The 20,673-nt window shown below is 43.2% G+C and overlaps 2 protein-coding genes across 3 annotated transcripts; one reads left to right on the top strand and one right to left on the bottom strand.

The window, feature by feature from the left end:
* Positions 1–1,305: 1,305 nt before the first annotated feature.
* aptx (aprataxin) lies at positions 1,306–6,350 on the top strand. 2 transcript variants are annotated; one of them, XM_053619409.1, is made up of 9 exons: positions 1,306–1,606; positions 3,094–3,228; positions 3,556–3,602; positions 3,679–3,732; positions 3,885–4,127; positions 4,871–4,930; positions 5,247–5,473; positions 5,748–5,851; positions 6,045–6,350. In XM_053619409.1, exons 2-9 carry the CDS (start codon positions 3,099–3,101, stop codon positions 6,197–6,199), a joined length of 1,020 nt encoding a protein of 339 aa, XP_053475384.1. In that variant the 5' UTR covers positions 1,306–1,606; positions 3,094–3,098; the 3' UTR covers positions 6,200–6,350. The 2 variants fall into 2 exon arrangements, with proteins under 2 accessions (XP_053475384.1, XP_053475385.1); XM_053619410.1 differs by lacking the exon at positions 1,306–1,606 and having other exon boundaries at positions 3,145–3,228; positions 3,833–4,127.
* Positions 6,351–6,374: 24 nt separating this feature from the next.
* Positions 6,375–14,832, bottom strand: slc44a1a (solute carrier family 44 member 1a). Its single transcript, XM_053619408.1, has 16 exons — positions 14,342–14,832; positions 14,033–14,119; positions 13,113–13,255; positions 12,062–12,198; positions 11,745–11,838; positions 11,261–11,430; positions 10,977–11,066; positions 10,539–10,678; positions 9,952–10,138; positions 9,274–9,442; positions 8,729–8,885; positions 8,532–8,615; positions 8,054–8,191; positions 7,650–7,886; positions 6,952–7,032; positions 6,375–6,843 (listed from the first exon to the last, which is right to left on the bottom strand). The coding sequence occupies exons 1-16, from the start codon at positions 14,363–14,365 to the stop codon at positions 6,820–6,822; spliced, it is 1,962 nt and encodes a 653-aa protein (XP_053475383.1). The 5' UTR covers positions 14,366–14,832; the 3' UTR covers positions 6,375–6,819.
* Between the last annotated feature and the right edge of the window lie 5,841 nt (positions 14,833–20,673).

Raw genomic sequence — 20,673 nt, 5'->3', positions numbered from 1 at the left:
CAGTCATACTGTATACTATACAATGCACTAGTTAGTATTGTATAGTTTATACTATTTCATGTAGTAGTGTCCAGTATGCAAGAGTTTTCATTGTATACTACAGTCATGTAACCACTTCAGAAATATATTACACTACTTCCTTTTTGTGTATTTGTGTATATTTTCAGTTACTGGGCCAAAATGTGTTCATTTTAATCTGTAAAATCAAACATGACGCATGAGGCCACCAGGAAGTGTTTTTGCAATGTATTCTTATTCACATCCTTGTACATATAACAAACCAAAAGGAAACAAATACCAAATCCCCTAATTGCGCAATAGTGAAAACATTGTCAGTATTTATGACTGTGTCTCTTTAGAGACCTCAAGAGAGACAATGGTATCTATAAACATTAGGCACCATTGTGTCCAATGTTCATAGAGACCATAATTTGTGTCGAAGAAGAAACATTAGGCACCATAGTTTGTCACAAACAAATTAAAAACTTCCCGTCACTTTGTACACACAGGTCGCACATGCGCATTTAATTCTTTCGCACGATTTCTTCCTTCCACAAGGTGGCAGCAGTGACGCAGGCCCGTTGATTGTGAAGGTAGTCGGAGAAAAAACCGAAGAGACGGAAACGAGTGCAGGTTAGAACGTACCCGCATTTGTATAATTCTAGCCTTAAAGAGTATAAGGATTAGTATATGGGTGCTAATCGTGGCGAGAGATTGCCCAAGCATTGATCTTCGTTGTCGTCCTTCACACCAGAAGATCTGCTCTGTACTGACTCCTGTAGGCCAGGAGGGGTAGTGCAATTTGTCGTGTTGCGCATGCGTCGACAGCCTGCGTACGTGTCAAATGGAGTATACTTTGAAAAGCTATGCGTACTCGTAAAAAAAACAAGTATACAACAGGCTTAAAAAGGACGAAGTCCCCTTCAGTTGTTTTGGTCGTGCAGTTATACTTTGGAAAGATAGTTTGAGAAAGTTAGTTTGTTTATCTCAAGTAATATCTTGCAGAGTTTTTCCAATCTCAAATCTGTTATTGTTATATTTGAATCTCAAAACTGTTATTTTTGCATTTGTTGAAGCAGATCTAAATGCCTGCTTTATAATAAACCTAATCCCTTTCCTATGTAGATTTTATATTCATAAATGTAAATTGTAAACCATTTTTTGTATTTAGGTTTCAAAATTCATGAACGTTATGTTTATTTGTGAAGATTATCTTGATGAACGAAACGTGTACGAATCATAAACCTTTGCTGGTCACAGAGTTTATTTTCTGCAATAATCCAAGAGCCAATGGAAAAATCAGGGTTAGATTCGACTTGTATTTTGAAATACAAGGCCGGAAGTGAACCACACATGCGCCATTAAATTTCAAATTGGTTCAATTCCAAATACCATTGTATTGTCCACTTACTTCACTACGTAGTGGCTCTGGGGCGTGGTTTCCTACAGCCTACAGGTTTCCTAGTGAGCGTGTGCAGGAGGTCAGTGGCGTTTGGGACGCGGCGGTTGGTCCATGTTTCACAGAGCTACGTTGATGTAGAGAAACGCGGACCAGACTGTTCTAGAACCTTAACCGAGGACCAGAGCAACACGTTTCAGAACACAGGTAACTGTTTATCCGTTTAGTGAACTGAGTTACACGTTTATTGGTGTGGAATAAGTTTGAATCAGATGGTGGTTTTGTTCACGCTGCTTTATTTCACCGGATGATTTGATCCAGCTGTTAATGTTAATGCGGTTAAATCACTGTGCAGGTTCTCACCTCAACATGAGGCTGGCTTTTATTTTCATTATTTCAGTATTAGTCCATCTCCCAGTCCATCTCCCAGTCCATCTCCCAGTTCATCTCCCAGTCCATCTCCCAGTTCATCTCCCAGTCTGCTCCCAGTCCATCTCCCAGTTCATCTCCCAGTCTGCTCCCAGTCCATCTCCCAGTCCATCTCCCAGTTCATCTCCCAGTCCATCTCCCAGTTCATCTCCCAGTCTGCTCCCAGTCCATCTCCCAGTCCATCTCCCAGTCCATCTCCCAGTCCATCTCCCAGTCCATCTCCCAGTCTGCTCCCAGTTCATCTCCCAGTCTGCTCCCAGTCCATCTCCCAGTCCATCTCCCAGTTCATCTCCCAGTCCATCTCCCAGTCTGCTCCCAGTCCATCTCCCAGTCCATCTCCCAGTTCATCTCCCAGTCTGCTCCCAGTCCATCTCCCAGTCTGCTCCCAGTCCATCTCCCAGTCCATCTCCCAGTCTGCTCCCAGTCCATCTCCCAGTTCATCTCCCAGTTCATCTCCCAGTTCATCTCCCAGTCTGCTCCCAGTTCATCTCCCAGTTCATCTCCCAGTCCATCTCCCAGTCTGCTCCCAGTCCATCTCCCAGTTCATCTCCCAGTCCATCTCCCAGTCCACCTGAAGCAGCTAATGATCACCCCGAGCTGAGCAGGAGAGCACTCACCTGTACACACAGGGTTCTCCCACAGGTCCACTCACCAATCCACCTCTAACCTGGTTCTGAGACTGTACAACACCAGCACACCGAGATCCACGAGAAACGCGTTTAAACTGAATGATCCCTGCTGAAAGAAACAATAAGAACTCTCCTGCAACTTCTACTGGATTTTAATGGAAACCGTAATGGTTTCTGTTGGTAATTTGTTGCCTTCTATTGGTGGCAGGTTATGTCTAGTGGATCCCATTAAGGTAATGGTAATGGTTTTAATGGTTAACAGCTGATGAAACCATTAGAATTTCTGTGATGGTTTCTATTGGGGTTTTTTTCAGCAGGGATGTTTCATTATTCAAATAAACAAATGTTTTGCGGGTTAATAACTCTAATATATTTAACTCTGGATACGCAGTCACAATGATCTTAAAAACAGTTTATACTTGCTTTTATTTATTTATTTTTAATGGGGGGAAACAACAAAGTGTTGAAAGAAATCTAACGTCTTTGTGATAACGTATTTATAGTCAGTGTAATACTGGCCTGGTGTGTGTGTGTAAAATTGACAGTATTTCTGTATTATTATCTCATAATATTCCTGTAATGAAAATGAGGAGTAGAAGGTTTTGTGCGTGTCTGATTTGTCGGTGTGGTTTTCAGAGGAAATGCCGACCTGTTGGCTCGTTCGTGCGGATGAGAGCCACAAACCCATTCAGCTCCTTCATTATCACACACACACTCTGGGTCGAGGTCCAGAAACTCAGATTAAAGACCAGAAATGCTCCAGGCAGCAAGGTAAACCCACACGAATTTAAACACTACACATTCATATTTTAAATCTGAAAGTAAAGTTTTGTAGTCAGATTGAAATCGGATTCTGTGGCTTGGATTTTGGCGTCTGTTTCGCATTAGTTTTTTTTTTTTCTCAGATTCATATTTTCAAAGCAATGCTTCACTGTTTGATATCAAACCCGTGCTAGTTTGCGTCCCTGGAGTCCCTGGAGTCCCTGGATAAGTGCACTGGAAGACTGAAGTGTTCGCAGTATCAGTATTATGTGTTGACTGTGCTGCTGTCTGTCATTAGCACAGCGCTAATCGTAACGCGTCTCTGAACCTTTACAGTCGAACTGAGAGCGGATTGTAACCGAGGATTCGTCACTGTGAAGCAGGTAAGATAATGAAATAGTTTTATTTCAAACCTCCGAGCCACAATGCTGGAACGCTGATCTGTTCATCGCTTTGCAGTTGGGCAGCAATCCTACAAGCCTGGACGATGTGGTCGTGGGCAAAGGCAATCAGGTAACGCGCACGCACGCGTCTTACACATCCTGACATCAGCACGCTTTATCCATGATGGAGGTCGTTTCCATGTTTGTCAGTAACGGAGGCTGTTGTACAGGTCGCTGGCTGTAACCGCGTTCCACCCGCGTTTCCTTCACCTCTGCAACCAGGTGACCTTTAAACCCGGACAGAAGCTCTACATGGTCAATCGGCTTTATCCGTACACGCTGCAGTTCAGGGAAGAATCGACGTCTGCCGGTGCTTCTGGGGAGAAAAGCAAAGCGATGAAGAGACCGCACCAGAGAGACGCTCATGAAGAGAGAGACCAGGATAAGGAGAAGAGCTGCAGAGTCTCAGCACCTTCCTGTTCGAACAGCGCGGCTCGGCCAGACCAAACACACGCACCTGAAAAGGTCGGTCTCGCTCCTCACCTCGTTTTCGTCTTTAAATCCTTTACATTACTTACATTGTTGATTTATGTAACCGAGGGAGATCAGACTGGCCCGCGTTTTAAACTTTTACATAAACGCTCTTCTAGTATTATTTCTGCTGAAGATCGTATCCGCCCGGTCACGTGACGTACGATGGACATGATCTACAAAAATGGCATGTTGGGATATTTTTGCAGAAGGAGTAATAGAGGAGAATATTTATCATCTCAAAAGTTAATATAAAGCGACGATTTGTCAGAAAGCTTAGAACACGTTATAAAAACCTGCATGTTGTCACATTTACAGCATCAGAACCGCCAAGTCCAATACGATAACACTGAACAGCCGATATTTCCACGAGCGTCACTTACACCAGAATAGGTCGGTTTCATTTGAGCGTCTTTGCAAACTTGTTTTTGTTCTTAAATGCACTAAATGACAAACAGCACATTGCTTATTAATTATTTCCATGATTTATCCGAATGCTTAGCGCACGTGATCAGACCTGAACCTCGTCATACTGCTCGTTTATTTAATAATGATTACCTTACAATATTTCATGCAGTCGACAAGCAGTGAGTTTTACTCGAACATCGCCGGGTTTAGAAATCCACTAAAAGTACATTTAAATAATTGGACCGATATTTAGCAGTTTATTGTTATTTACCGTGTGATGTATTAGCGTGTAGATTTCCCCACGCTAACGCAGGGCCTGTTCTCCACAGGAACCCGCAGCACACTGGAGCCACGGGCTGAAAGTCTCCATGCAGGACCCCAGCATGCAGGTAGCACACACCACCTTCCAGCTACTTCGGGTAACATGACGTAAATCTGGTCCTACGATTAATCAGCTAGTGCAGATTATATTTTCATTCTGTCCCTCCTCCTGATATCGGGTCAGTCGCTACAGCTTTTGGTGCCAGGTTTCTAATCTATAATCTGGAGCAGAAAGTAGGACTGCAGAACACCGTGTCTGCGTCCTGCGTGAATGGTACTTCAGGGTAATCATGGGAAATGAACACAAGCTTGTGGACTGAAAGCAGAAGCGTGTTCCTGACGCACTCATCCACATCCCGTATCCTTGCTGTACCCTTGCCGCAGGTGTACAAAGACGAGAAGGTGGTGGTGATTAAGGACAAGTACCCGAAGGCACGGTTCCACTGGTTGGTTCTGCCGTGGGATTCCATCTCCAGCCTGAAGGCCCTGAGGCCCGAGCACGTGGAGCTGCTGAAGCACATGGAGCGAGTCGGGGCCCGCGTGGCGCAGCAGTGTCCCGGCTCCGACACGCTACGCTTCCGTCTGGGTTACCACGCCATTCCCAGCATGAGGTCCGACACGTTACTGTAACTCGGGTCGCAGGTGTGAGACGGAGAACGGGAGAGGGAGGAGGTCACGATGTTAAACTAAGGGTTCCATTGCCGTGTTAAACATGTATTCAGATGTATTAGTATATATTATAAATATTAATATATATATTCTACAATGTTAGGTGTTGTTTAAGTTTGTCTCCACGCTGCTGTCCAGTTCTGGATTGTGATTGGTCAGAAGCTGTTGATTTAATTTTCTCTAACAGCAGCGCTCTCTGCTTCCGTCCTCGTACAGTCACGTTCACCTTCACGTAATCAGCCAAGACTTTGATTCTCCGTGTCTGAAGAATAAAAAACACTGGAACTCCTTCACCACTGACTACTTCATTGAATCTCGGGGTGAGTTATCTGGAGATGATCTACCGCTCCACAGAACTTGTGTCTGTATTAAAGAGTCACGCATCGTACTTGTCAGGGTTCGACTCGTTCATGCTGTGTGTTGGACGTTTATAAATCCATCCTGTTCGCTGCAGAAACCGTTTCTCACGTCCGCGATATCACTGATGATTAACGGCAGATGTTTGTGTTGCAGATGTTATCGCGATGTTGGAGAGAGACAGTCGCGTGAGCGTGAAGGACGGCACCAGCGAGCTGCTGAAGCTGCCACTGCGATGCCACGTCTGCCACCAAGAGCAAACCACCATCCCCAAGCTGAAGGAACATCTCCGGAGTCACGCCTCGTCCTGAACGAAATGCCTTCAGTGATGTGAATACCGCGGGACGGCGTTGATCAGTTGTTAAGAGTTAATAAAAGTGTGCGTGAAGTTACAGGTTTAGTTCTAGAGCAGTGTTCAGTGTTGGACGTTCGTGAAGGCTGGAATAAAAAGCCACAAGTTGATCAGAAGTCTCGCGTGTTTGCCAAGCGTTCAGTTCAACCGCAGAACACGAACTCTCTATCAGCAGAAATAAACCACAACGAGACGGGGTTCATTCACCCTTCAATACCAACCTTTATTCCCCTTTAATTAGTTTAGCATTTCCCTTTCAAACCGCACACACGAGACTTGTCTACATAATTCATATTATAGAATTCATCAGTAGAGGGGGGAGCACACGGTGTACGGGTTTTATCTAAAGGAGAACTGTATAAAAAGAGAACGTGATAAAGTAAAAAACAAAACACAAGTATAAAATGACTACGAATGTACAAAATATTATTGCTAACCATTTTTACAAAAAAACGACAGTTTATACACGTACAGCGTACAGCGCCTCGGCCCAATGCTACAGTCAGCAATTTATTAACTACCTAAAGAAAAAACCATCCCTGGAGTGTTGAGATTAAATCAGTAGCACCTGAAGTTTCTTTACGCTAACGTCTCTCCTGCCGTCTGAAACACAAAACACGAACACGATTCATTTCATGGCTTAAAATATTAAAACTAATAATAATAATAATAATAATAATAATAATAATAATAATAATAGAATGGATGTACCATGGGTTTCATCTCCCTGCTGTCTCCACCCTCTGCCTTCCTCCCCTCCACCTCGGCCTTCCTGCTGCTCTCCACAAACTCCTACAGAGTCACAAACACAGCATCGATGTCTGTTCAAGCCCCGAGAGACTGACCTTCACACTTGCGCTCCCTTTTACTTTCTAAACCTTTCTAGAAGGAGTCTCCAGTGTCAGTGCTTTGTACCAGAGGTAAAGCTGCAGTGTTTCTGTTGGAAATGTTATGTTTCATTTTTTGGCAACTTTATGTTTTCCGACATCTTCAGGACAGAGGAGTTTACACTGCTTCGCTGTTTCTCGGTAACGAGACAAGCTGTGATTTTTTAAATTTTTTTTTTATTATTAACTTCAAAAAAGAGACTGGAGAGAGGGATGGTGAGGGAACGAGTGTTTATAGCTGCTATAACGTAAACGAGAACAGGAACTAGACGTTCGATAACATTAAATGTAAGTATAAATGGATAAAATGCATGTTCTGACTATTTAACAAATGAAAAAGTGTAACTGTTTGCTGAGTTGCTGTGGCGTAAGAGGAATAAAACACTCGGGGTTTTATTAGTTACTGTTTACACCATGCAAATCATCCTGAGATGAAGTTCTCGTAGTACAAGTGTTTAAGATGAGATGACACTTTACTGACCGAGATCAGGAGGTATTTTGTAAGAGCAGGTAAAGGGTTACCATGAGGGCTTTGTCCATGTAGTATTCCCTGCCGGGGCTGCCGTCGTTGTACTTGGTGTCGATGGCGAAACAGAGGAAGAGAACATCCACCACCATCTCGAACACGGACAGGAAGCAGTGAGCCACCAGGAAGGCGAACACACACACGATGATGAGCGGCAGAACCCACACCGTGTACTCACGCTGGTAATTCAGCGCCAGTACGCCCGCAAACGCGGTGCAGGACACGACCAGAACCTGGACATCCAAACACAGCAGTTACATCTCACCACATCGAGGTCATACGGAAACTTTCATATTCTACACGTAAACTTCTTTAGTACGTCAGTTTCCTCGCCTTCCAGAGAAATAGAAAAGCACACGGTTTAGTGACGTTAACGTGACGTCTGAGCGCGCGGTCGTACCTTCCCCAGGAACAGGACGAAGTCTCCGACGGAGTTGATGGTGGCCACGCGCAGCACGTTCTCAGCCAGGACGATCAAGGCGTCCCGAGCAGACGTGCAGAAGCTGGTGCTGTTAATCGCCGTAGCGATGTAGGCGTTCTACAGAAAAGAACAGGATCACTGTTTAAAAAAATATTCATCTCAAAATTTAACATCAAACGCACAAAAAGATTGTTTATGTTATGATAAAGGACATCTCCGACACACGATCCCACCTGTAACGTACATCCGTTTAAAACAACAAGCCATGATTCCTGATCAGAGTTAAGAACGGTGAGAATTTTACAGCGGTGTTCGTCACAGCTATAGAGATTATAATCTTAAGTCTGAATTTAGTTCATTCTTATAACTGATAAAGAAACAGTTTGCAGTTTACACACTCCTACATCAGCGGTGAGAAAGCAAAGGCTTTAAAATTCATCAGTGTGTGTGTGTGTACCTGGTTCAGGTAACTGAGGCACTTCTCGAGACACCACAGGCAGCACACACACGCTTTCAGCATACAGCGAGCACAGGCGTTTTCCTACAAATCCATTACATTCACACTGAGATTATTCCAAAACCCCAAAGACACAGATTTTACGGCACGTCGGTGGACTCGGTGTGAAATGATCGTGTACAGTGACTCTGACTCACGCTGCCTTTGAGCTGGCTGTGTATGTAGGTGAGGATGAGGCGTGGGATCTCCACCAGCGTGATGATGAACGCTCCTTTCGCCACCGTGCCGAGGTGATAACGCATCAGATCCATCACTGAAGACAAGATGGGCGTCGGAGGAAGCTGAGACTTCTCCCTGTCACACAGGAGGAGCAGAGTAAAGCAAACACACGGCGCTGTAGAGTTCTGGATTGTGATTGGTCAGGAGGTGGTGATTAGTTCTCCATAACAGCGGCTCTGACAGTAGTGCAGGTTTAAATTAATGCACTCGGGCTAATACGTTATTGTTGCTATAGTAACGGCTCATTCGCAGGGACTTGTACAGCGCACGCTCCTCATAAACGGATTTGTTTTAAAAACGTGTGTGATGGTCGATACGGTGAAGTTTTCTGTAAGGAGATGTTTATGTAACGTTTATGGAAGGAGTCTCCAGTGTCAGCGCTGTAGTGTTGCAGATGAGTGTGAAACATCTCTGGGATGCATTACTCCTAGACATTTGTGTGGTATGACCTCTGACCTTTTACCTGGTGAAGTAATACGTAACGACCGCCCCTGCTATCGTCATTTGCTGGCAGGCCAGGATGAACTCGCTGATCCAGATGAGCCCGACAGCGTGGTACCACACCATGTACTGTAACGGCTCGTGCATCTGGAACTCCACCAGCCCCGTCTGATTATTCTTCACTGGACTTCCTGGAGAACAGACACACATCACACATTCATCCAGGAGTCTTCAATCTTCAAACCCACGTGTAGACGCGGGCTTTCATTCCGGCCAAACTGGAGGCACACTCGATGGTTAACTGGCGAGCAGGATAAAGTGATTAAACAAGTGGAGTCAGGGGTGAATCCTGCCTGGTGATCATCTCTCCACTTCATGCTAAACATATTATCTACTAAAGTAATGAAGGTACGATGTGCAGAACCTCAGGAGACTTCCAGCACCACGGTGCTGGTGAAGATCACCCAGGAACAAGCTTGGAGAGAGTCACGGACATGAAATCGACCTGCAATCTCACGTTTATGCTGAATTTAAGTAGAGCTTTAAGTCAAATCTACGTCAATTAAAAGTCCATTTTCCATCAAATTTAAAACGACTTTAAATATAATTCAATTCTAATTTCCATCAGAGTTCAATCAGACTTGAACAACGGTCCGATTTAAGCAACTCGGCGTGACGTAGCACCGAACGTACGACGGACCTGCGGTGCCGAGAAGCAGCAGCACGGTGATCCAGTAAACCCAGAACAGCATGAGTGTGAGGAAGGTCCAGAACGGCTGCAGAACCAGCAGAGGAAGAGAACCGAACACTTTACTGGCCACGCGGAACAGAGCGATGGTCAGAGCTACACGCTTCCTCATGAAGAACAGCAGCAGCAGCAGGATCACCTGACACACAATAAAACACGGATCAGTATGACAAAGGTTAACGCTAATGTTCTGTGCATCACTCGGGACGTCCCACTGACCCGGATCATCTAGTGCAGTACTACAGCATGATTTATGAGATGGAAAGAGTTTTCCCCGAGCTCAGCACTTCTGCTGGTTTCGTAAGAGCAGAAATGATGACCTCATGACGTATTGGCTGGTGATATTTTTATTCAAAGCACTCGTGCACGATGATGTGATCAAAAATCAGAACGCGTTTAGAGTCCAGGAAATTTCAATTCGGGAAAAACAAGAATTTTACATTTTAAGTGTTTGATCTGGTTAGAGATATCAAAAAGGTACGGTAAGAAGAAAAAGAATATGAACAACATCATAATAACAACAACATCACGTTCAGTACCGTGAAGACTGTAGCTCCTATAGCGTAGATCAGCAGAGCTTTCTGGTTATCCATCGCCACGGCTAGCTCATTCACAGGCAGAGTGGCGTTGACAGACACTCGGTGGTCCACATAAAGCCACCAGAGAACTCCAGTCCCACCTGAGAGACAAGACACACCTGCTTACACTACTCACAAACTCGGATTTAAAACGTGTTCAGTAATCAGGTCACTGCGTGTGTACTGATCATCTTCATATCATTAAACTAGCGTAATCTCCCACACAACACCACGTTATACTCCAGCGTGTTCAGTTCGGGATTCTCCAGCTCTTTACACTGATGTAGATTTATAATGATGCTGTACGAGTGTGTATATGCATGAGGAGTTTTTAAAGAGTTGACCGTTATCTTGGGCTCTTTGGTACAATTTCAGTGTAATTATTTCCTAATAACCAACCTAAGGAACCGATTACCACAACGGCGGTGAGGAGCCACACGAGAACTACTGAGATGAAGCGGATCACTCCCATCAGAATGATGGACAGAACTGCAACGAACATCAGAAAAAAGAATATTAAACATACAAGATATTAATAACCTCATCACGGTTCTTACTCATCGCTTAGTTCAGTTCAACACTCACGCCAACACCAAATATTACACAACACAACAAGCAGCACTAGAAGAACACGGAGAGAGAAGCAGATAAATGCTAAACAGCGACACTGAGAGAGTGGTTACCCAGCGAAAGTAAACACAGTGCCATAATGATCTCCTTGGAGGTCATGACCCCAGCGATGACCCTGTGCAGAACGCTGTTGTCGCTGACGAACGTGATGAGAGCCTCGGCAAACTTGGAGAAGCAGGAGATGTCGGCCGGAGTGCAGCGGTGGAAGATCGGTAAGGACTGACTGCCAGAGGAGGAAAAAAAAAACGGAGAAGTATTAAATATTCTGCCATTTATACTGTTCATTTATAATAATATACACTGAGGAACTCGGATCGAAGCTGGGATAAAGTCAGTGTGTTACATCTAAGAGAAATTTAGACATCTGTGAAGCCAAACGTTCAATAAATTAAAAATGCTATCAATTAAATTGTCTTCAAATGTATACGAACATCTGCTCTGAACTCGTCAACACTTTAAAGAACGTTCTCCGACGTGAGCGTTACTGAAGAGTAATATTTCATCTGTAACTGGAGGAAGATGGAATAAGGTCTTTGCCTGGGAGGAACTGGAAGTTTGGGGCATTTCGTGGCTCTGTTCGGATCGTCCGGATATCTGTTCGGATCGAGCTCGTACGAACACAAGTTAGATCCTGAAAAGAAAAGAAAAACAAACACACATCCCTCGGTCGTTAGCTTTCACATCTCGAACCCTGTCTGCTTTTATAAACAGCTTTATGGACCGTGACGGTCCCTGAACTTCACTTTTTATTTTCTCACGTTTCCAAACCTGAGATTAGAGAATGTATTTGTTTAAATGTGAAAGAGTCAAACTGATCTGTGCTGTAAACATTAGAGCGCTGATTAAACGCGTACCGTTGGTCTTGGAAAACTTTCTGAGATCGTCGTAAGTCTGTAGTTGTGTTTCTGGACATTTGGAGACACACAGAGCTACAGATCTGATTTTCCTCTTCACGATGTCGACGTTACAGGGATCGAGAAAAAACACGAACCTGCGGGATGGAAGAGTAAACGTATCACAAAAGAACTGTCAAAGTTTATGATTGATCAGCAGATAAAGCTCTACGTCAACGTGTCGCATCAAACAAAGCTGGTGAAATCTGCTTACGGCAAAATAAACACTTTCCCTGCAAATGCAAACAGTTCAGTTCAGTGACGTGACGTGACGTGACGTGACTGAGGGGAAAATGGCCGTCTGTGCAGCGTCGGTCTGATTTGCTCGCTTTAACAGCAAACGGCAGAAAAACACAAAAAACCTGTTAAACCGCTGTGAGTTCCGAGCTTCACGCAGCAGACATCTAAACATATTCTACAGAGTTAACAACTCCCATTCACTCACGTTAGGAAAACCATCAATCACACTTTAGTGCATTTCACTGAAAACCTCCAGCCGACGACGACGACGACGACGATCAGCTCGGAGCTAAATCAGGTGTCTAAACACATGACCCTGTAATAATAATAATAATAATAATAATAATAATAATAATAATAATAATAAACAGGGATTAAATGACAGGGTCGAACTCCAATCACATACCTGTTTGTTTAATCTAGAAGCTCGTGTTTTAAATGGGAAAGAGATGAAATGTTCCTCATGGGAATGTCCGGAAACCCGGATCATAAAGAGCAGAAAGCCGAGTTTAATATTTAATCACACACTAACGTGAATAAGTGTTTTGTTATGAAGTAAATAAACACAGAAGCAGTTAGTTACACAGTTAACCTGCTGAGTATTTAATCACATCAGCATGTAACGACAATTATATACGACCTATTTCCAATAACTTTAACCTCATTTACACAGCACGCATGTTGATTTCCTCTTTTTAAGACCGCCCAGTGGATCGTGTTCTTCCTGAACGTTATCGGTAAAGACACTGGAACCGATGGTCATATTACGCACTTATTTGATGTTTCGTCCCGGCCGCTGAGTTCGATCCCGGGAATTTCGGTGTTCCTCTGGCCGCAGATGTTGCCGTAACTGTCGTATCCTGAGATGAGCCGGGACGCCGCGCCGGTCGATATGGCAAAGCCGCAAATGAAGAGCTGATGGAGAAACAACAGAAATGTTTATGGTGTGTTTTAAAACGTATCTAGCGTTTCTCTGATTGTCTGATTATGGAATGAAATTGGACCAAGCTGAACCTGAACCTGAATCTGTAATGCTTGGGGGGGAAAAAGTATAAATTTGATGTTTTTGAGATTTTAGGTTATAAAGTTCACACACAAAATATACTACAGGTACTAAAACAAACACGGGTTTAAAAAGTTCCACAGGCACATGTATGCTTAACTTGTATTCATGATAGATCCAATAAAAATGATCAGATGCCTGAACTCCAACAAACAACACTGTAAGAGTGTTTAAAAGAGTTTCTCAGAGCTTCTGGATGTTTCTTGCTGGTGTTTTAATAAACTCTGACATTGAACTGAGTCAAAAACAAATAAAGAAATCACTAAAAACATATTAGGAAGTTAAAATGGATCAATCTTTGACCATGAGTTTATCTGTATGTTTTTATACAGGGTTATACCCTGCTGAAAAAAACCCAATACAAACACCATTACAAACCATCAGCTAAATATTACCATTACTGGTCCTTAACGGTATCCACTACACCCAACATGCCACCGATAGAAGGCAGCAAATTATCAGTAGAGACCCATAGGGACCATTACAGTTTCCATTAAAACCGATACAACTTCTATGAGGGTTCCTGCTGGGTTTGTTTTTTTCAGTGGGGAGGTGAACTGTAATCTGCATTAGATTAGATCCTGCGTTAATATAAACACAGATTTAATATTATTCTTAACATTACTCACCATTCCGATGTTGAATAATGCGAAGAGGATGAGCCAGGGGATGTCTGTGCATTTTCGATCCTCTAAAGGCTTCCACTCTCGAGTTTTCTGATAATAAAAAACCCAGAAATTAAAGACCAGAGCAGGTTAATTTTCTTCTAAATGTTGACACAGAACTGCACGCAGCTGCATGTGTGAGGGAATAACCACCATGTTCACCTGCACTCCCTCTCAGAGTTACAGTTAAAGACAAGTGCAGCCGAGCTCAGTTATACACTTTATTTCAATCTGTAAAGTGTACAAGAAGTGTAAATAAGCTGCTGTTCTCACCCCTGTGCTCCCGCAGCATCCCATAGCAGAGTTCAGTACAGAACATTAAACACACGCACAGAGAGACGCACACGCACACGCACAGGGAGACGCACACACACACGCACAGGGAGACGCACACACACACGCACAGGGAGACGCGCACACACACACGCACAGGGAGACGCACACGCACACACACACGCACAGGGAGACGCACACGCACACACACACGCACAGGGAGACGCACACGCACAGGGAGACGCACACGCACAGGGAGACGCCTTTCGCAAATGTAACACAAAACAAAGCACAACTACAAATTTCAAACTTAGAAATGCGCAGGTGGAATAAATAATAAACTGCACATTAACCGCACGCGATATCGCGAATAATAAAATCTTTAACACCAAAATAAAATGAACTTCTCTCCTTTATTGCCTTCGCTTGAGTTTTTTTTCTGCTTTACTTCCGGGATTTCTCGCCACTGTGTAGCGCGACAGCGTCTCTGACGTCACAACAGATCCCGGATCAAGTTTATTCCAAACTTTGTTTCCTATTGGCTGATGACGTCAGAAGAGTCAGGGAGGCTCGTTCCCAAAATGGCTTTCTAGGGCACTACACATGGGGTGTGGAAGAGATTAAGACCCTATGTAGTGCACTACTATCAGGGAAAATGGACCAATAAAATAAAAAGTCCCATATAGTGCTGTGCATCCAGTGTTTTAAAGACTTCCTGAAAATGTGCAAACATTAATAAATAAAATAAATAAAACACGCAGTGTAAACATATGTGTACGCTGTATAGTTTTACTTTTTAAGGAATAATTTTGCCAGATATGTTTTTGAAAGAAAATAGGAATATTAAAAATTCATTTAAAACGTTCTTCAGTAGTTTTTGCAGTTGTTTGAGTAGTTTATGTATATTATTTTATGTTTCTATTTGTAATCAATTTGCCCGTTTCCTTGAAGGGTGCCAATAATTATATAATTTATTTCAACGGTTCATGTTCATTCTCATACTTTTTAATCGATGTGTGTCATGGTGGAATCAGTAATATACAACATTCACAGTTAAACAAAACTGACAAAAATTTTATTAAAATTAAAAAAAATGAACAGAGTGAAGGTTCTTTCACACAGAACCCGAAACGACTTCAGCTAATTCACACCTGCCCGATAGGTGGCGCTGACCGTGACTGCATTCTACGCCTGCACACTAGGTGGCGAAAGCCACTATTCAGCTGGTCGGCCTATCGTCTTTCACCATGAGAAGAAGAATAACGGAAACGTTGGCGCAGAGAAATACAACACTTTGTTGTATTAGTTGTTAACTAAATAACTGACTACTACATCCTTCTAAATCCTGTAAGAAACAACTGCAACTATATATTTCCCCACATCTGTCCCTAAATTAATTAAAAAGTCATCAGTACATTATTTTCTAATGAGTATGTGAATATTGACATACACGATCCACCAAATTATCATTTAATGTGTACAGCTGCGAATTTAAAAGTTAAATCACAAACTAGTAAGTGGCTGAAAATAAATACTGCACCAATCAGTCAATAATCTGTTTCATTTCACTTCAAAATATCTCGAAACAGAAGTAATTTAATTAATAAAAAAGTTAAAGTTGCCGCCTCTGAGCTTCCTGTCCGCCATCTTTATTTTTATTTCGCCTCCTATCGCCGTCTCGCGTTGGATTATGGGAAATAGTGCGCTAGCGAGTGGACATCGGATGTCCACTCGAAATCAGAGTGCATTATGGGTATAAACGAGTGAACGAATGTAGGGAATGGAGTTGTTCACTCAGTATTCGGACACCACTACAAAATGGCCGACACCTGATATAAATATAGTGCACTATAGAGGAGACAGGGCGCGGTTTCGGACACAACATCATGCTCCTTTCTCTTCCGGAATACTCTTCTTCTGTGTTCACAATGGGTTTCAAAACCCCTTTCTGTGCTATAGCGCCACCTATCGCGCACTTTTGTGTAACAGCAGCGTCTCAGGGCACGTGATCTAAAGCTCAAATCTAATTGGACAGCTAGTTTCCTCTCTGAGCGACAGGAAAAAAATCAACACACTGGACGAAAGGAAAGTGTCGCTGTGTCGCACCGCGAATTATCCACTTCCGGTGTGAAAAGGTCCATAGAGATCTAACATTTCCGTTCAAGAAAGTCACACAAATTACCGAGGGCACAAGGAGGTTAGCACGTGGTTTCTTCCGAGTACTCCAGTTTCCTCCCCCATTACAAAGACATGATGGAAGGCTGATTGGCATTCCCAAATTCTTCGTAGTGTGTGAATGTGCCCTGCGATGGATTAGCACCCCGCCTTGTGCCCCATGCCCCCAGGGGAAGGCTCCAGGCTCCCCGCAACCCTGTAGGATAACCGGTATAGAAAATGGATGGATGTAGTTACATTTTTGACCGCTAGATGGCGTCAGTGTCTCTGTAGATCCCGTGTGTGCGTTTTATTTAATCTTGTTCTACATTTCTTGCTGAGACAAACGTGTACACACACACACACACACACACACACTAGCGAAGGAAGGCGGCCATCTTGTGCTGTAAAACTGAGAGCAGCTCAGCAGAAGCACGTTTACACTGTACTGTATATTATATTTTATTTAGGTAAAGCATTTCCGCGTCCACAGTTCATGAGAAACAGCTGTGTGTGTGTGTGTGTGTGTGTGTGTGTGTTTCCTGCGCTGATGACGTCATGTTCCCCTTTCACCCAGTTTGCAGAGAGAGAGGTTACTGTCGGTCATTGCGCAGACTGCGGAGACTTCTCTCTTCTTCTGCAGACATCACACCTGCGTGTGTTTAATTCTGAGATAATAATAATGATAATAATAATAAAAATAATAATAATAATAATAATAATAAATCTAGCACTTGAATGTAAACAGCCCTGTAATAAAACATGGATAAACACTGCACATTTCCACGGAGCTTGTTCTTTCAGTGTGTTATGGAGTGGAGGATGTGAGCTCTTTAACTGTTTTATGCATTAATTCTGGATTTTTGTTCCAAAACTCTCACAACAAACACATCCACATGCTATACATTCATCTATAAGTGCGGGTTTATTTCTTCATATATTTTATTCTTTCTGCTTTTTTATGTCATGTTGTGTATTTGTGTATAGAGCTATATTTAGCCCCCCCCCTTTCTGAGGTTACTATCGGGCAAACTGCAGCTCTGTCCAACACACAGCAGTGAAGCAGTGTTCAGTGTCTGTTTCTTCATCTTCATCACCATCATCATCAAACACTGCTTTATTTTATTCCTCTTCACACCTCTGTACTGTAATAAACTCCATTCTATCTTTATTTCTTTATTTACTCGGTGTTGTTTTTTAATAATTCACTCAGAAGCACATCGCTGCAGTCTTAAAAGGGCAACACCATCAGCTGTGTTACACAAGTGTGGGCCCACTGCTGTGTGTGTGTGTGTGCTGATACTGTGGAATATGTTTATGGAGATGTGGAGTGAGACTATGAGATTATGGAATGGATTAAATTGTGGATTTGCTCCAATGTTGTGTGTAAATAATGTAATCTACATAAAGCAGGGACACGAGAAAGCATTTTGTTTGTTTGTTTACCTTGCAGGTGCTGGGATTTAAAGCAGCATACATACAACAGAGTCTATGTGTTAACTGTAAAGTTTGTTTATTTCTTTATTTGTATATCTATCCATCCATCCATCCATCTTCGATACCGCTTATCCTCTTCAGGGTCACGGGGAACCCGGAGCCTATCCCAGGGAGCATGGGGCACAAGGCGGAGTACACCCTGGACAGGGTGACAATCCATCACAGGGTACAATCACACACACACTCACACCCCCATTCATACACTACGGACACTTTAGACACGCCAATCAGCCTACCATGCATGTGTTTGGACTGGGGGAGGAAACCCCCGCAGCACAGGGAGAACATGCAAACTCCACACACACAGGGCCGCGGTGGGAATCGAACCCCCGACCCTGGAGGTGTGAGGTGAACGTGCTAACCACTAAACTACCGTGCGCCCTTTTATCTATGCATTATTATGATTATGATTATTTATCCGCTGCAGTTAAAGGAAGCAGCACCCCAGCACCGCCTCCCCGTGTCCTTCCACGAAGCTGTAAATTTATTGTCATTTGTTGTCCAAATTTAAACACAAATAAATCTCGTTATTTGAGATAAAATGACGGCCTGGTTTATAGACTGATCTGAACCAGTTACAGTTCTAGAACATTCTTTTATCACATGACCCTGAGCTCATCACTTCCTCATTACTGCGGTTATCATTTCCTTTCACACAGTTAATGCTTCCTGTGCATTCGCACAGTGCATTCTTCCAGTGGCATTCGCCTCATTTATAAAACATCTATACTAAACTCAGCACAGAACATTAAACTCCCATCTGACCTGACACACAACCTTCATGACTAAGATAAACAACAGGACTGCAACCTCTGTGTGTGTGTGTGTGTGTGTGTGTGTGTTTGTAAACTGCAGGTCTTCCTCTGACAGTTACCTCTGTGTACTTCTGATTTTCTCGATCTCGTGTTTTATTCCTTTTACTCCACAGCAATAATTACGTTTATATTATTACAGAACGACACGTCATACTTTTTGTCTGGTTATAGTTACATGCGTCAGTGAAACCAGTTAGTTCCTGTTCTCACTTACGTTATAGCAGATATAAACTTTCCTTTTAACTTTATAAAAATGACTCCGTGTGTTAGTGAGGAACAGTAAAGAAGTGTAAACTCCTCTGTGCTGAAGATGTCGAAAACGTCCAGTTACAGCGTCACCTCTGACTGTTACACAGCGCTGACACTGGAGACTCCTTCCACACACGTTACATAAACACAATTCTCCTTACAGAAAACTTCACCACATCAATGACTACACACATTTTTAATTCTTTATGTGGAGCGTGTCCAGTAACCAGAACTTTCAAGCTCCAAAAAGTTCACAAAGGCATTGTGAAAGTACTCCACATGACTCCAGGGGGTTAATCGCAGCTTTATGAAGCGATATGAACGCTCTGTGTGCGCAAAAAAACTCAAATTAAATCTTTATTCACAAAATATCTTCACTTCCACATAGATCTCCAACGCGCTCCTCTATGTGTGGAAATCTGCAGATATCTGTGTTAGGAAGATCGTTCTGTGTGACTCGGGTTGTGTACAGCGTTCCTCTTCCTCTGCGCTTCCGGGTTCCGCTGCATCGCGGGAGCGGACGTTCTCCTGAACGCGCGTCGGAGATCTGTTTTGTGAAGAAAGATTTAATTCGAGGTTTTTTTGCACACACAGAGCGTTCGTATCACTTCATAAAGCTGGGATTAACCCCCTGGAGTCACATGGAGTACTTTCACGATGCCTTTGTGAATTCCTGGACTGTAAGGGACAGAAATCCCCCAGGTTTCATTAAAAAGTCTTCACTGGTGTTCTGAAGATGAAGGAAAGTCTTGTGGGTTTGGAACGACGTGAGGGGCAGTAACTTATAACCTCGGCCATTTGTGAAATGACAGTGAAACATGAAGTGCAGAATTGATCTTGTCCTTTTGATGTTTTCCTGAGGGTTTAAAGTGAGATGTAGTGGATGACGACCCCAGATCACATGATCAGACTTGTACAGCTGTGACAGGTGTTCACTTCACCATCGCAGCATCTGCACGCAACCGTGTGAACCGTTCAACGGTTTCTTTACCAGTTATTCATTGCCTCAAATCCTGTTCTGTGCTTCTGTGCAGTTTATTCATTTATAATTCAGCATCAGTTTGTAAAATATTCACCAAATTCCTGAGTTTCAGTGTAAAGTTATTCAGTTAACTTGGACTTTGATGAACTGAAGTGACTGTAGTACAATACGCCGCGTTTACGGCTCAAAGTCCCGTTGTATTTATCAACCTGTTAACATGGTGGTCTGTCATGTTGTTCAGTATAAAACTACGCTGTACACAGCCTCTGTGTGCATGTAGGTACTCATGCGATATATCTTTGGACAGGTAAGATTCCTGGGGTTGGATTGATATAAACCGTTTCAAGATACAGTCACAACAGCAGCTACAATCAGCGTCTCTGTCAGACCACCAACATACAAACAAACACTTACAACACTGAGGAAACTCACCTGTGAGGACTCATATAATCCACTGATCCATAACATCCGACTAAAACAGTCTTATTACACTGGCGAAGGTCCAAACAATCCAGTTACATTACATCAGTAAATCCCCACACACTGCTGCTGCGTTATCATCGTCGTCATTTTGATTGTGACCACGGAGGCGGAGTCCTGAGTCGAGGAAACTGAGTGAACACGGGTAAGTTAGC

Source organism: Ictalurus furcatus, chromosome 29 (assembly GCF_023375685.1).
Source record: "Ictalurus furcatus strain D&B chromosome 29, Billie_1.0, whole genome shotgun sequence".
Classification (NCBI taxonomy): Eukaryota; Metazoa; Chordata; class Actinopteri; order Siluriformes; family Ictaluridae; genus Ictalurus; species Ictalurus furcatus.
This window is presented reverse-complemented; position numbering and strand designations above follow the sequence as displayed.